Consider the following 12,959-nt stretch of genomic DNA (forward strand, 5'->3'; position numbering starts at 1 on the left):
GGGGTGACACGGGTTAATAAAATTACATAGATTTCTGGTGTACATTCTGATACATATACAGAATACAATGTATATTGTATTTTGTTCACCTCCCAAAGTTAAGTCTCCTTCCATCACCTTTTAATCCCCCTTCCCCTCTGTCTATCCCCCTGTCCCCCGATTTATTCATGTTTTGTGTGTATAGTTGCGGCTTACTTTGTAGTATGGCATTGCCTTTGATGACTGTTCCACAGTTTATTAATCTCCTTTGGACATTTGGGTGTTAACAGATTTTTTTCTATTACTCTCAATATGGATATTTGTGCTCTGTTTGTTCAAGGATTTCTCTGGGCTCCAACACCTAAGATGGAATTTCTGTATTTAGGCCACGTGAATATTCATTTTATAAAATAATGCCAAATTGTTTTCCCAAATCATGCAACCAAATCATACTTGGATGAGCATGATCTAAGAATTCCCACTGTTCTGACTCTTAGGCAAAAACTAGGAAGTTGCCAAATGGCTATTTTAATATTTTCATTTTTTGGCATGAGCTTAATAAATGGGAGTTGATACCACATTAATAATTTTCATTTTCCTTGTGGATTAAATTTTTCCCCTAGTAAAATAAATTATGTTGACAGTACACCCAACACATTTTGTCAGCATTTTATTACTTTCTCTACTTATCCTTGGCAAACTGCTATCTACATTTGAATATAATATAGTGATATTAAAATATGTGCTTTCAAATATATGAAATAAGTATGCTTTGCCCTTCAGAAATTGTATTTCATTAGCCCTGGCTGGTGTGGCCCAGTGAATTGGGTACCAGCCTGCAGACCAAAGGGTTGCTGGTTTGATTCCTAGTCAGGGCACGTGCCTGGGTTGCGGACCAGGTCCCTGCTTGTGGCTGTGTGAGAGGCAACCAGTTGATGTATCTCTCACACATCAGTGTTTCTCTCCTTCCCTTCTCATCTCTTTAAAAATAAATAAATTTAAAAAATATATATATTTCATTAGCTATATGGATTTTAGAAGTAATTTATATGTATATTTTTAATTTAAAGCACAAATTTGCAAAAGAATAATCCAGTGCATAAGTTAACTGAAGAGGAGCTGCTGGCATTTACTTCGGTGAGTAATGTCTTCTTTCTTTCCATTTTCACTTTTTTTCTTATAGATTATTTTGCCTCTGGTATATTCTTGCCTCAGTTGCTCACATTGAAACAGTGCTGCTGAAGGAGATTAAGGGAGCAAGAAAAATCAGCATCTGTCTTGCTGCTGATTTGAACATAAGTCATTTTTTGTACTTGCTTAGATTTGAGGGCAGTGACCAAATGTTTCTTGCTTGTCGTTTGTTCCCAGAGCATCACATAGAACAGGTGCTCAGTAAAGGTTGCAGAATTAAACGAAGGCACAGAGCAGAAGTTTGAATCTTCACTCCACAGCCACTATACTACACCGCCCTTTTGTAAGACCGGGGGTGACGCCTACGTGGGTGTGATGAGTAGAGAACCTCAGGGCGCGAGGAGCCAAGTCAGGGGAGCGCGGGTTGTGGAGGCTGTGGATGGAGGTGGTGCCGAGAGCATGAGGGACAGCACAGAGCGGTCCAGGGAGGGCCGTGGGCTTTGACGGTCAGCAGTGCACTGCTGACCTGTAAGGACAGTTTGGGTGGAACATCTGCGTGGTCATTCCAGAGAATGAGGGAATGGGCTATGAGAAAAACAAGTGGATGAAGGACACAGTTAGAGAAGAATGGCAATGAAAAGGGAAGACAGAGTAACAGATGTCTGAGGACTTGAGATCAAAGAAAGCTTTTCAAAGGGAGAAAGGTCACAGACGGAAGGGGTCAGTCAGTATCTTCCCAGCACCAGTTCAATGAACACCAGTTGCTTAAGATACATCATTTCTTTCAGAGGCATTTTTATATTGTGGTTGGGACTAAGTTAGAATTCTGATGTTTTATTCCTTTGTTTTTCTTTCAGATAAGGCAAAAATAAAGCACTTTTATCTGATAGAAGGAAAAGTTTGCTTACTTTGTGCTGTCATATAAATTTGGCCAGTTGATGTTTTGTGCATGTCACTCTGGAACTGGTTGGACATTAATCCTTCGGGTTCTGTGGGTGCCCTTTTTATTTTGTCACTTCTTAGAAATCTTTGGTTTATCATTATAGCATGTCTGTGTTTGGGTTCTCTGTAAAAATTTCCTTATTTATTCGTTACATGTACTATCAGGAATTTGACAAGTAACATGTTACAAACTTTTAAAAAATTATTATGTACTTCCCATTTATTTATGCGGCTGATATTTGTTGAATACTTTATACGTATGGGGGATGGTGCTGGTTATTGGGATACAGCAGGAAACAGTCTTCCCCTTTTGGGGTTTTTACATCAGTGCACATTCTGTGGAGGAGCGCACTGTAGACAAAGGGGGAAATACGTGGAAGTGTGCAGGGGAGTGGAAAGCAGGGGGAGGGAGGAAGAATGGGCAGGACGACTGAGTTAGACCGGTGGTGGGAAGACCTCAGCGGGCGGTGACGCTGACCTCGGGTCTGCACCAGGTGGGGCACAGGGAAGAAGGCGGGGCTCGGGAATGGTGGGGAGCTCAGGTCGGTGTGGGGAAGTCCAGAGCTGCATGGGGACAAGTGCTTAGAAGACAAATGGTGGCTAGGCCGCTTGGGTTTCTTCTGATGACCGAGGTGAACGGGATGTAGCCTAGGACAGGAAGTGTTTTTTTGTTGGCCTCTCCTGGGGAGGATGGCCGGTAGCTGCATCCTCCTGGGTCGGGTCTCATAAGTGGTTTATTGTGTATGTGTTGTCCACAGTCATCCTGAAAAGACACTAACAGACTCTGCTCACATTCAAACAGGTAACTTTTTTTTTAGCTTATGGGAGAGGTTATATTTCTTCTTTTTAAACCTTTCTTTTTCTACTTCCTTTCTCATGCTTTTCCTTTTTTAAAATTTCTTTTCCCATTCTTGTTCCACTAAATTGGGAGATCCTTCTGAAGAAATTAACTCCGGTAACTTCTGGTGCCGGTTAACATCCCTCTTGGCTTGCAACGAAGATTGTAAATTCACGTTTCATGCCTCCCCCCCATAAGGGTTTCATAAAACATAATTTTTTTTGCTCTCTCTCCTCCTCCAGCTCTTTTCCAAATCAGAACTGACCTGAGGCTGATCTCTTTTTGGAAGAAAGCGGTTCGATGACGGTGCTTCGTAGTGCTAGGTTGAACTCTTCTCAAGAGATGAGTTCGTTACCCCAAGTAATCTTTGATTGGTAAGAAGTGGGGCGAGGAACCTATGTGTCAGGAGGGTTTTTACTAGCCCATGCCTACTTGGGGCTCTATACCACCCCTTTTTTTTTTAAATTTTAAAGGAAGCACACAGAATATACTAGAAAAACCCAAATCTGCCCTCATCCACTCTTCCTTTCATCTGTCAGTGCTTCTTCTAACCAAGGGTGGCTCACCTTTTGGTGTCTCTGGGAGAAGAAGAGTTGTCTTGGGCCACACATTAAATACACAGACACTAACGAAAACTGATGAGCCAAAAAACCATTTTGAGTAAACTTACAATTTTGTGTTGGGCTGCATTCATAGCCTTCCTGGGCTACGTGTGGCCCTTGGGCTGTGGGTTGGACACTTTGTACATGATACTGAACTGGATAATAAGATGAGTTAGAAGTGACTCCTGGTTTTAATGAAGAATTTCATTGAAGTTTATATCTGGTATAACTATATCCTGTATATAAATGCCCTTATTTGTAACCCATTATTTATAACTTTAAGAGTATTTGAGACAAGAAGAACACTTTTAGGTGCTGTCCCACTTTTGAATTCTTGAACTTTTGTCTGTGTTTCTCTTTTAACAAGAATCATATTTGGGCTTAGGTGTAACTGTTTATGTATGTGTCTTATCTGCCCCATAAGACCATAAACTCCCAGTTTTAGGGAATGAGCTCTGTTCTTCTCTGGGTCTTCTACAAGGCCTGGTACAATGCTTCAACACTTTACTAATAGTTGTTGCTTAATAAGTGTTTGCAGATTAAGAGAAGGAATAAAATGCAGGATGGGACAAAAGTGAGTTTGCAGTTATTCGTATGGAAAATAATACAATAATTAATAGTTAACAATACAAGAATAAACTCTGTTTTGCACTCATATTGTAAACCTACTTTTGCCCCACCCTGTGTACAAAGCCCTGCAACAGAATTTATTTCTGTCCTACAGCTTCATGCTGCATTACTCCACTTAGTTCCAGAGCTGAGGTGCACTATTCTAACTGAGTGACTCCTTAGTGTACCCGTATCTAGCGGCAAGGATGACCACTGGTTTCATTGTTCTCTTCTGTAAAATGGGGCAAGGACTGATGTTCCCCTCCCGAGCACTGTTTTGAGGATCAAATTGCAGAGTGGGCGTGAAAGTACTTCCAAAAGGTAGAGGCAGGTACAGCCACAGCATTCAATGATGAGCCAGGCCATCCGGTCACTGGTTTGTAAGGGAGTGTTTTTGTTTAAAGGAATAGGACTTTTTAAGTGGGCAAGACCTGTTTGGAATTGGCTGTAGAAGTGGGAGCGGAGGGAGCAGAGAGGAAAGAAGTAGTGCACCCTTTCTCACTGGGCATCAGTTCCCTGCCCTGCAGCAGTGTGGGCGCCCGGGCAGGCTCTGAGCTCCGGAGATTGTGAGGTGTCTTGCTTTGCTGACAGAAGGGCAAATGCAGCAGCCATCTCAATACTCTCACGGGAGAATGTGAGCTCTGCAGGGATAGGACCTCGGTTGTTGGACATTTGGTAAATATTTATTGAACAAACAAGTGAGCGGCTTATTAGTCCTGGATGTCATTCACTTTTAATGCACTGTCCTGAAGTTTATTAAAATGATGGTATCTTTTTTTTTCTAATTTTGGAGACATTTTGCTAGTGTTTTCATGTTCGTGCATCATTTTGAAATATACATGAAATGTTTAGGGAAAATATTTTTATTCAGCAAGGTCAGAAGCTTGTCCTAAAAGGAATGCTTTACTTTTTTTTAGGTTGTCACTGTGGAGCGCTATTCCTGAGATATTATATCGCATGTTGCAGGAAAACCAAATGACTCATAGTGAAAATAGCCCACACTGTTTTAGAGAGCCATTACGTTGTATCGCCTTGATAATTTAAAATTAGCTGTGTTATCTATGTTATTTCCTTTCAGAATAGCCAAGTCAGTGACATTCAAGTAATGCTTTTAATTTCCTCTCATTGTTGAAAATGAGAACAATTTTGTTAATTCAGACAGGTGTTTCAGTTTTAATTGGCACAGGTTTTGCTTAAGTGTGAATTGACATTGGCAACCTGCCTTCTGACTGTCTGTCTGCCCAAATCCCCAAGGCCTCCGTAAATGAAAAAAGGGAAAAGACTTTGGAATTTATACGTTATATTGTATATATTTTCTCTCTCTGCTATTAAATCTAAAGCTATTTAATAACTGCTTATTTATGAACATAAAATAGTTTGCTAACCACTCATACAGATTAAAATGATCATCTATTTTTCTTCTAGACCATACTCATTTCCTACTTTTAATTTTTAAAAATAGGCAGTGTAACTTCATTTTTAAAAGATTTTATTTATTTTTTAGAGGAGAAGGGAGGGATAAAGAGAGGGAGAGAAACATTGTTGTGAGAGAGTAACATTGACCAGCTTCCTCTTGTATGTGTCCCATCTGGGGACAGGACCTGCAACCCAGGCATGTGCCCTGACCGGAAATCAAACCCACGACCTTTGCTTTGCGGGGTGATGTCCAACCAGCTGAGCCACAGTGGGCAGGGCAGTGGTGTAACTTGGTGAGATAGACACAATACTTCTGATTGTGTTAGCATTACATGATGACATGTTCTAGAATATATTAAGCTGGATAGGTCAGAATTTTAAATTTCTTTGTGGTTTGTATACTTGTTTCCCAAAATGTTATTATTCTGTGCATTTCAATTTCATAGGGTTTTATTAATAATGAACCTTGTAGATATCTCTGGGTTATAACTTGCTAACTTTTTTAAAAGCAGGTGATGGGTGTATTTTATTTCTTGTATCAGTTTGTAGGTTAACTGTTACTAAGCAGAAGCTTCATAAATATTTTTTGATGAGTTGAATGGAGTTACTTGTTACATATCCTTTTCAGGAATAGACAGAATCAGCAACAGGATTTGTGGGATCTTCCAAGCTTCTTTCTTCACCACTGTCTACTTTGGTGACTGCCACTTCTTTCTGCACAGTTACCATGGCCTAAGGTTAACACTTATTTGTGGATTTATTTTCAGTCATGTTGGAGTGACTGGTACTGGATCTGAACTCAGATTATAAACAACTGCAAAACTGAGCAGACTGTATGGAACAAATATATAAAAAGGATAATAAGTCATGGCCAAATAGTGTTCATCTCAGGAACGCACAATTAGTTTAATATGAAACAGTCAATGCAGTTCATCTTACTAGTGTAGTAAAGAAGAGCCACATGATTATGTCAGCAGAAATAGAAAAGCATTTGGAAAAATTCAGCAGACTTTTATTACAAAGACTCTAGTGAACTGGGAGTAGAACGGGTTATCAGCCTGATAAAGGGCATCTATGGAAAAATCCATGGCTAAAATTGTGATTTATGAAAAACAGTCTTTCCTCCCCTAACAAGATCAGGAAAAAGGCACTTCAGTTCCCTATTTAACTAGAAATTCCAGTGATTACAGAGAAACGTAAAGAAGGTATAAAAGGTATTCAGGTTAGAAAGGAACATATAAAATTATTATTATGCCTAGGTAATAATTGCGCATAGAGGAAACCATAAAGAATTGACATGAAAGCTGCTAGAACGAATAAGCAAGGTCTGAGAGTACAAGGTCACTGTTAAAGTCATGTTCATGTGGTCATTGGAAATGAGTAATTGGGAAAGACATTTTAAAACCACTTGTGATAGGATATAATGTGAACTATTTAGTGACAAATCTAATGGAAGTGTAGGACCTGTATACCAAACATGACAAATGCTGTTGAGCGAAATTAAAAATTTAAATGTACGAGAGATTCACAGAGTTCAGGGATTGGAACGCTTTGTGTCGCTGACCTGACAAAGCTGCCAAAACCAAGCTGTAAACTGAATCAGACAGCAGTCACAATCCCAGTAGGCACTTTTTTCTTTGCAGAAATTGAGAAGCTGATTTTAAAATTTACTTGGGGACTTTCTGCTTATGTAATGGCGAAATAAGCTCTAATTGGGACTATCCTTCATCAGATAAAAATTATGAACTGTGGGCAAAATAGAAAAAAGCAAAAAAGCAACTATCTTGTGACACTCAGCACCAAAGGCAGATGATTCTGGAGATGACTTTTTGCTTGGGAAACGGACTGACATTGGGCGACCTTCCTGTTTTCCTTGTTTCTGTCCTGTGGCTAAATCTCAGTATCTTAAGAGCAGTGCAACTAAAACTCTAATAGCAGTTCTGCAAGTTTAAGGACAGTTTGGAGCTACAATGGCTGTTGGAATGTGAGGGGGACATTTTGTAAAGGAGAGAGTCATAGATAAGGATTCTTAGGTTCTGTACGTCAACTTTGCCAGAGTTTGGGTCAACCCTGAGCTACACATGTGCAGGGCACTCACCACATAGTTCAGCCAAGGATGACGGGACTCAGATGAGGTTGGAGCGGCTTGTGCATTGCGGGCCTGCCCGAACCCAGCTGTGCGCTAAAAGGTGGGAGCCCGACACTTTGGAACAAAGTAACCAACGTCGCACTCAATAACATAGTGTTCACAGTATGCGGGGTTCCATCCAGAACCGTTTACAAGAGAAGAGACAACCGATGGAGACTGACTGCGACTGACCTCGATGTTTAGAATTAGCAGACGAGGACTAAAGGGCAAAAGCTCCTTTCATTGTGCTCAGTGACGTAAAGGGAAAACACTTGTGAAGTTACAAAGAGAGGAACGTGTGGAGAAAAGTAGGCACTATAAAAAAAAAGAACCACATGGAAATCTTAAAACTGAACACGTGTAAAATGAAAAAATCTCTGGATGAGAGTAAGTATTGAGCGGAGAGGACATAAGGAAGAGAGAACTTGAATCGATAAAACTAATCTGAAGAACAGAGAGACCAAAAAGATCAAAATAACCAGCAAGGGCTACTGGACATGCCTAACACACATGTAAAAGGAGAGAATGGGGCAGAAAACACATGTGAAGAAATAATGGCTAAAACTTTCCCCAAATGTGTGAAAGTCATATACAGGCCTCAGAGATCCTGGGCTTCGGGTCCAGAGCTCCGCTAAAGTGAGCGGTACAATAAAGTGAGTCGTAATCTTTTTGCTAGTGGAGGGTCTTGCCTTCATTTGTTTAAAAGGGGAGGGGGGCAACATCTGTGAAGTGCAGTAAAGCTAAGTGAAATAAAACAAGATGTGTCTGTATTTATGGATTCAAGAAGCGCAAGAGAGCTAAGCAGAGAAAACCATGCCTGATATGTCATAGTCAGCCTCGTGAAGGTAAAACAGAAAATGTCTTGAAATGAGACAGAGGAAAATGACATGAAACGGAAACAATGACTGCGTGTGTCCAACTTCCCCTAGGACGATGGAGGGCGGGAGACAGTGGCACGGCATATTTAAAGTGCTGAGAGAAACAGGCGTCGCCCTGGAATTCTGCCGCTGTATTTAGTAAAATATCTTCCAGCTATGGCCAGTTACGGCCAAACGAAGGTATTTCAGATGAAAGAAAACTAAGAGATGAGTTGTCGGCAGCTCTGTACTAATGTTACAGGAAATTCTTTACGCTGAAGAGAATAATCCAATGTAGAAACTCACATGTTCAGTTTGAAATAAAGAACATCCAAAATGGTATACAAGAGCCTCATTTTTCTTACTGTGTCTTTAAAATACATATTTCCATTCAAAACAAATTATAAATTTATCTCTTGATATTTTCCAGACTGTGTAGAAAACATACAGGGGTGGATCCCTTGACACACAGCACTGCAAGTTTCTACTTGTGGGTGAAGGACACACCCTGTAATTCTAGGTAGATTGTAACAAGTTAAAAACCTAATAGGTTAAAATGGCAACCTGAAATATTTTCAGATAACCCAAAAAGAAGGCAGGAAAGGCACTACAATGGAACAACAAATAAATGCAACCAAATCTATAATTATACTAAATGCTACAGGGCAAATACTCCAAATAAAAGTCAAAGATTATCAGAATGGAAAAATGTGACAGGACTGTATGGTCTTTCTAAGAAAAGTACTTTAAAAAAATAACAGAAAATACCCTGTGTAAACATTAAGTGTAAAAAGTTTGGGTATGCTTAATTAATATTAGATAAAATGGACTTCATTACAAAGAACATTTCCAGAGACAGGGCTGTTTTCATAACAATAAAAAGGAAATTTACCAGGAAACTATAACCACAGATGCATCTGTGCCTAATGACAGCTACACAGAACATAAACCCCAATCTGGCAGAGTGAGAGTGAGAAATAGATGATGTCACAGTCGTAGTTGGAGATTTTAACACTCCTCTCAGCAACTGATAGGACGAGACAAAACAGCGAGTAAATTCAGTGACGGCTTGTACAGGGCCGTCCGGCCACTTGATCTAATTGGCATTTACAGAACAGTGCCCTCCTGACACAGCCACCCCTGGGTATCTGCTGGGCCTTGGTTCCAGGGCCCTCCATGGGCACCAGAGTCCACAGGCGCCCTAGTCTCTTGTGTAGTATAAGGTAGTATTGTCATGTAACTTACACGTACCTTCTTGTATGCTTTAAATCGTTTCTACATTACTTATACAACCTAACGAATGTAAATGCTGTACAAGTAGTTGTGATACTGAATTGTGTAGGGAAAATGACAAGAAAGATCTGTCCGTAAATGATCGGCACAGACACAACCCTCCAGGGCCTAACTGCATGTTACAAGCCAGCAACAACATAGTATTTTGGGGGGGGATATTTCTTTTCGATTCATGGTTGGTTGGAATCCCTGGACACGGAGGGCCCATTGTTATTTGAATACAAGGGGCAACTAGGAACTCCGTAATTTATTTATGAAAGGCTGTGTGTTTATTCTTACATATTTAAACTTCAGTCACCTTCAAAGCACTCTCCCCCGATGCACCACACCTGTCGACCTGGTTTTCTGCTGCTCAGAACAGTTACTGAACTCTTTGATTTTGATGACCTTTAGTGCTTCTGCTGTTTTTTGTTTTATCTCTTCCACATGGGAAAACCATGTCCTTTTGAAGGCTTTTTTCATCCAGGGAAACAAAAGTTGCTCAGGTTAAGATGGAGTGAATAGGCAGGGTGGGGCACAGGGGTCATGTCGTTTTTTGTCAAAAACTGCTGAACAAACACTCAGTGCAGTGTGGGCAGGTGCATTCATAAATCACCCACCATGAAATGGGCAAATGCTTTGAAAAATTCTTTTTAAAAAATTACTGAAGCCAAATGCAGCCTCTCACAATAACACCAGTTGGCACACTGATACAGGTGGGTTTCTAGACCCACCTAGAACACTCACCTAGTGAGGAAAACCTGTACTACAAAGGGCCCACCCTTCAGAAGATAATTCCGGTATTTTTTGGTTCCCCCTTGTATATTTCTTTGCAAGTATACATGTTCAGCAAGACCATGTACTGGGCCAGTAAAACAAGTCTAAATAAATAAAAAGTGAACATCATAATGGTTATATTCTCTTTCTATAACAGAATTAAATTTAAGATAAATAACTGTTAAGGATCTAGAAAATCTCAAAATATTTAGAAACCAAGTAATTAAACAACATACTTTGTCCATGGATCAATGAAGAAATCACAAAGGAAATTTACATATAAAAGTCAACCATTAACCTAAGTCATTGACCCCAATGTTGTAACAATTTTCTCATGTTTCCTTAAAGTAAAATTGTAACATTGGGGTAATGAACAGTTTTTAAATAGGATACTAACTGCATGAACCATAAAAGAAAAATTGGATAAAAAGATAAATTGGACTTTATTAAAATTAAAACCTTCTGCTCTTTGAAGAACATTATTAAGAAAATGAATAGACAAGACACAGACTGGGAGAAAATATTTACAGCACATATATATTATAAAGGCCTTGTATCCAGAATAAATACTCTTTCCAACTCAATAATACTAGGGCAAACAAACCAATTAAAAATGGACGGATGATTTGAACAGACACTCAGGAGCATGAAAAATGCTTACTAGCATTAATCATTGGGAAAATGCAAATTGAAACCACAAGATCCCACTTGGATGTCTCATACACTGTGCATGTAATGTAAGACGGTAGTACCACTTCGGAACAGAGTTAGTCATCTGTTCCACCTCTGGGTGTTTACCCATCAGACTCACACAGCAGTGTTCAAGTTGTGCAGTCCTAACAGCTTAGATCTGGAAACCCCCCAAATGTCCGTCAGCAAGTGAAGGATAAAGTGCCCTGTACTCATCTAAAGAAATAGTTCTCAGCAGTAAAAAGAAATGAGGTACTGATACGTGTAACAGGGCGGGTGTATCTGACAAACATGACTTTGAGTTAAAGAAGCCAGATTGTGGTTTCATTTCACCGGGATTCTAAAATAGGCAAAAGGGAACCATAGTGACTGACATCGGTCACATGTTGGTGGCAGAGGGGAGCAAGGGAACTTTGCAGGTGGATGGAAATTTTGTATATCTTGATTTCGGGGGTGGTTGCATAGGTGTATACATTTGTCAAAGTAGATCAAACGCCACACTAACTATGGTTTTATTTTAATATATGTATCTTATATTTCAGTAAAGTCACTATGAATATCCTCAAGGGGGAAATGCATATATATTATTTAAAGCTATCATATATGATTGATTGCTTTATCACAATCGATTTTGGTTTCAGTGTAGGTTTGTCTGTGTCATCAATTTCAGAAGCAGAACACAAACTGCTCAGCCCACCTAACGTATTGAGTGGAAAGAATGTACTGTAGGAGAACAAATTCCCAGTAGGAAGTTGCTTGGTCTCCACATTCGGTATGAAGCATATTACTTATTTTAAGGCAAAGTCAGGCTAGTTTTTACCAAATATTTTTTGAAAGCTCTGTTCAGAAGAAACTCCAAAATTTAAGTGGAGGAATGTACTGTGTAGAACGGTAGGAGGGGTTATTTTTGACCCTTAGCATCTAACACAGGTTATTGATATTAGAATGTTGGTTGAATTTTTCCCCCTCGTGATTAAGAGTCAGCGCACTCAACAAACAGAATGATGGATAGGATGAATGTCAAACCTCAGGAGTTCATAGGTCAGGAAACTTGTGTAGACAAGAGCATAGGTAATTGACATCTAAAATCAAGTGAGGTATTAGCGTGTCATTTCAAGCAGTTTTTTTTCTGTTACTACATATAAAAATAGCTAATTAGTAGAATTTAATTACTTTAAATCTGTCAATGCCATTTTTAGTAGAATCTATATCAGGCTTGGAAGTTAAACCGTTGGTTGTATGGTAAAATTTTAACAAATGGGTAAAGGATATATATACAGGAATTTTTTTTTTATGACTCACAGCTTTTCTGAAAGAAAAATTAAATTCAAAAATAAAAAATTAAAGGAAAAAAACCTCTGTATAGAGACTGTATAGAAAGATGAGAAAAGCCCATCATTGCCTCATGGCTGGATAGCCGTTCTTATTTGGGCTGACGACGTGAGCAGGCTGTCTGGGCTGTGCTCAGGCACCGTGAACTTCTGTCAGCTGGCCTGTGTGTCTCACTGGGTTTCAGCCTGGTGTCTTGCCCCACATTGTCTTTAGTAGCAAAGGAAATAGGGAGGAGTTTTGAAGTACATCTAATGACACAGCTTAAAAGAAGGAAAGGGGAGTCAAGGGCGAGAGATCAGAGGCTTCCCCTTCTGCCAGTGTGGCAGACAAGGTGCTCTGGGAGCCGTGCAAGCAGAACAGTTAAACCCCAGAGGGTGTGCTCCTTC

At 39.8% G+C, this 12,959-nt stretch overlaps 1 protein-coding gene across 2 annotated transcripts in view; it reads left to right on the forward strand.

Moving 5' to 3' along the window:
• TTC27 (tetratricopeptide repeat domain 27) overlaps positions 1-12,959 on the forward strand; it is a 140,058-nt gene that overhangs the window by 37,388 nt on the left and 89,711 nt on the right. For both annotated transcript variants that reach the window (XM_037146569.2, XM_037146570.2), the window contains exon 9: positions 1,050-1,116. In XM_037146569.2, the coding sequence (XP_037002464.2) occupies positions 1,050-1,116 (67 nt within the window). The remainder of the gene's footprint in view (positions 1-1,049; positions 1,117-12,959) is intronic.

The sequence above is a fragment of the Artibeus jamaicensis genome, unplaced genomic scaffold, assembly GCF_021234435.1.
Source record: "Artibeus jamaicensis isolate MK-2021 breed Jamaican fruit bat unplaced genomic scaffold, CSHL_Jam_final contig_465, whole genome shotgun sequence".
NCBI lineage: Eukaryota > Metazoa > Chordata > Mammalia > Chiroptera > Phyllostomidae > Artibeus > Artibeus jamaicensis.